General features: G+C 52.4%; 1 protein-coding gene across 1 annotated transcript in view; it reads left to right on the forward strand.

Moving 5' to 3' along the window:
• Positions 1-3,219, forward strand: part of CCDC88C (coiled-coil domain containing 88C) — a 154,566-nt gene that overhangs the window by 91,598 nt on the left and 59,749 nt on the right. Inside the window, exons 9-10 of the mRNA XM_006839573.1 lie at positions 585-666; positions 924-1,082. Coding sequence (XP_006839636.1) covers positions 585-666; positions 924-1,082 — 241 coding nt within the window. The remainder of the gene's footprint in view (positions 1-584; positions 667-923; positions 1,083-3,219) is intronic.

Raw genomic sequence — 3,219 nt, forward strand, 5'->3', positions numbered from 1 at the left:
GGGTTCACAGGAGTCTATTGAATGTTGTAGGGCTTAGCTCGCAGCTTCATTGCTGTTTTCCCCCTCACTTCCCCTTAACAGTGACGAGCGTGGTCACCAATCAGAGCGCGTATTCCCACTGAGTCTTAGTCTTGGAAGGGGGTTTGCTCTGAGGGGACCTCCATGAGGTTTTAAGTGGCTAGTTTTGGGGGAGTACATCACCAGGCCTTTCTTCTCAGGAGCCTCTGAGTGGACTTGAACCCCAAGTCTTTAGATTAGCTGAGTGCATTAGCATGATCCGCACTGGTGTGTATTCTTGGCTGAGAGGGAGGGCTCCTCTCTCTCTCTGGTCCCTTCAGCAGCTGAATATCAGCTGGATGTCATTTTGGGTGTTTGTCTCTATGTCCCCATCAGCGGCCTGCTGAGCTCTTGGGTCTCCTACCTTCCCAGACACTCTAGGGGGAGCTGGTGTGGTTGGTGGCTGTGGTTGAGGGCAGGCGTTGGATTCTTAAACACAGGAAATAATTTTGGGTCAGGAACAGTGTGCAGGCCCTGGTCCCTCCTCATCCGGAGATGACCAAGGAAGTCTCTCATCCGCCCCACAGGGAGGAGAAGACGGAGCAGCTTGTGGACACCAGACATGAAGTTGACCAGTTAGCCCTGGAGCTGCAGAAAGTTAAACAGGAGGTTCGCTGCCCCAGGACCTGTGTGTGGAGGGCGGAACCAGGCGGGGCTCAGGACCGCAATGTCAGGAGCACCCACCAAAGACCTCCATTTCCTGCACACTCAGAGCCTGCTAAACAAACACCAAGTCTCCACAACCACATCGGGACCCCCACCTAAATGGCTGCGGGCACTGTGGCTGCTCCCCTGTCCTTGGCCTCCCCAGAGACTGACGATCAGGTCCACAAGGGTCCATAAGCTTTTCTCTCCTTTCTCGGCAGAACATCCAGCTGGCCGCTGATGCCCGGTCTGCACGTGCCTACCGGGACGAGCTGGACTCGCTAAGGGAGAAGGCAAATCGCGTTGAGCGATTGGAGATGGATCTGGTGCGCTGCCGGGAGAAGCTACACGATGTGGATTTCTACAAGGCGCGCATGGAGGTGAGGCTCAGGACAGCTCCGGGCTCCAGTGTTTTTGTGGGGACGTGGACTTATACAGGGTGCGCATAGAGGTGGGGCTGAGGATAGCTCTGGGCTCAGGGTGTTTGTGGGGACGTGGACTTGTACAGAGCATGTATGAAGGTGGGCCACAGGACAGCTCCGGGCTCAGGTGTTTGTGGAGATGTGAACTCTATAAGGCGCGCATGGAGGTGGGGCTCAGGACAGCTCGGGGCCCAGGTGTTTGTGGAGATGTGTGAACTCTATAAGGCGTGCATGGAGGTGGGGCTCAGGACAGCTCCGGGCTCAGGTGTTTGTGGGGAGCAGCTGACCTTTTTCTCAACTTCAGCCATCTCACTCTCTGCAGTTGCATGGATTCTGACGCAGGGCAAGCCCGCATTGCGGAATAAAAACTGCTTAGTGTAGGGCTGTCTGGACTGTAATCTTTATAGAAGCAGGTTGCCTGGACCTTCCTCTGTGACATTGCTGGCTGGACTTGAACCAGGAACCTTTTTAAGTTAACAGTCAAACACAAATCATTTGTGCTACACAGGGACCTTATAGTCTGTCTACCTATTGTCATTAAGGAGCTCTGGTAGCATAGTGGTTACGAATTGGGCTGCGAACCGCAAGGTCAGCAGTTTGAAACTACCAGCTGCTCTGCTGGAGAAAGATGAGGCTTTCTGCTCCCATAAAGATTTACAGCCTCGGAAACCCTGTTCAGGGTCGCTATGGGTTGGAACCGACTCAGTGGCACTTACAACAACAATCTTTCGTCATTGAGTTGATTCTTATTCCGAGTGACCCTACAGGCAGAGTGGACCTGGCCCAGAGGGTTCCTGCGGCTGTAATAGATGTTTACATTACAGGAGCAGCTTACCACCGCTTTCTTCCCCAGAGCGGCTGGTAGGTTCCAGGCACCCACCTCTTGATCAGCAACCCAGTGCTTTAACCATTGCGCCTCTTTGGCATGCGGTTTGACAACACAGTGATATTAGAATCTGTTTTCACTAGTTAAAAGAAATCCAAAGATGTTTAATTTTACCAGAAAAATGGGGGAAAAGTGAAGTTAGCATTTAACGTTTGTTTTACATCTGGCCTCTGAAGTGGAGTCCTGGTGTGGCGCTGGACTGCACCTCATGGGTTCATGTGCTGGACTGCAAAGACAGAACCGCAAGGTCAGTGGTTCCGATTCACCAGCCTCTCCTCGGAAATGCTATACAGGGTCGCTGTGGGTCGGAATCGACTCGACGGTACTATACAACAACAACAACATTAAAGAGGCAGCATGCCCCCCAGCAACAAGAGTGATGTTGCTAAGCTCAGGCCCCTCCCCCAAGAACTATACTTGGCATCTCAGCATCCAGCTGCCAAAACTCTGAACCGTGACTGCAGACACTAGGTGGGGAGGTGGCAGTGGATTGGCCTGTGTGGGAAAACACTAAGGCTGAGGGTATTTTTCCTCTCCGGTGGAGGTTGATCAGCCTTCTTTTTGGCTGGCATTCCCAGCTGCTCTGTGAGAGTCATGGGTTCTGATGGGTTGGGTGGCCAGACCCCACATGGGCACCTCTGTGTGCCTGTGTGTGTTGTACAGTACCACACCAGCAGTGTTCTGTGTAATTTTAGGACTGACGTTTTATTTGGCATGATTTGGTAGGTTATTTTGGGGTTCTGGGAACACTCAAAAGAATTTCCCATAGAACTCATAGAAATGAATGGTAATTGCTTCTTTGCGCCTTGCCATTTCAGCTTTTGAAAGTTGTCATAGGAACACTCTGCTTGCCAACAGTGGGGAAGCAATATGTGTGTATACACATGCGGTTCAGTGGCATGCACAGTATTGTGCAACCGTCACTCCTATCTCCAAACCTTTTTCGTCACCCCAGGGAGCTTTGAAGGGACTAAGTGCACATCTCGAGAGCCCAGTCTCGTCTCCCCAGCAGGGGGAACCAGCCGATGTGCTAGCCATTTGTCCAGGACCCCAGCGTGCTCCTGCTGCCTATGTACCCTGGCATTTTTGGCTGGGTGTATGCAGACTGGAGGAAGCTGTTTGTTCCCAGCCCTTACTCAGGTAGTGCCTGTCCCTGAGGAAAGAGTGTGACACCGTGACTCACCTTACCCCCCTGCTGAGAAGACACAC

Source organism: Chrysochloris asiatica, unplaced genomic scaffold, assembly GCF_000296735.1.
Source record: "Chrysochloris asiatica unplaced genomic scaffold, ChrAsi1.0 scaffold00025, whole genome shotgun sequence".
Classification (NCBI taxonomy): domain Eukaryota; kingdom Metazoa; phylum Chordata; class Mammalia; order Afrosoricida; family Chrysochloridae; genus Chrysochloris; species Chrysochloris asiatica.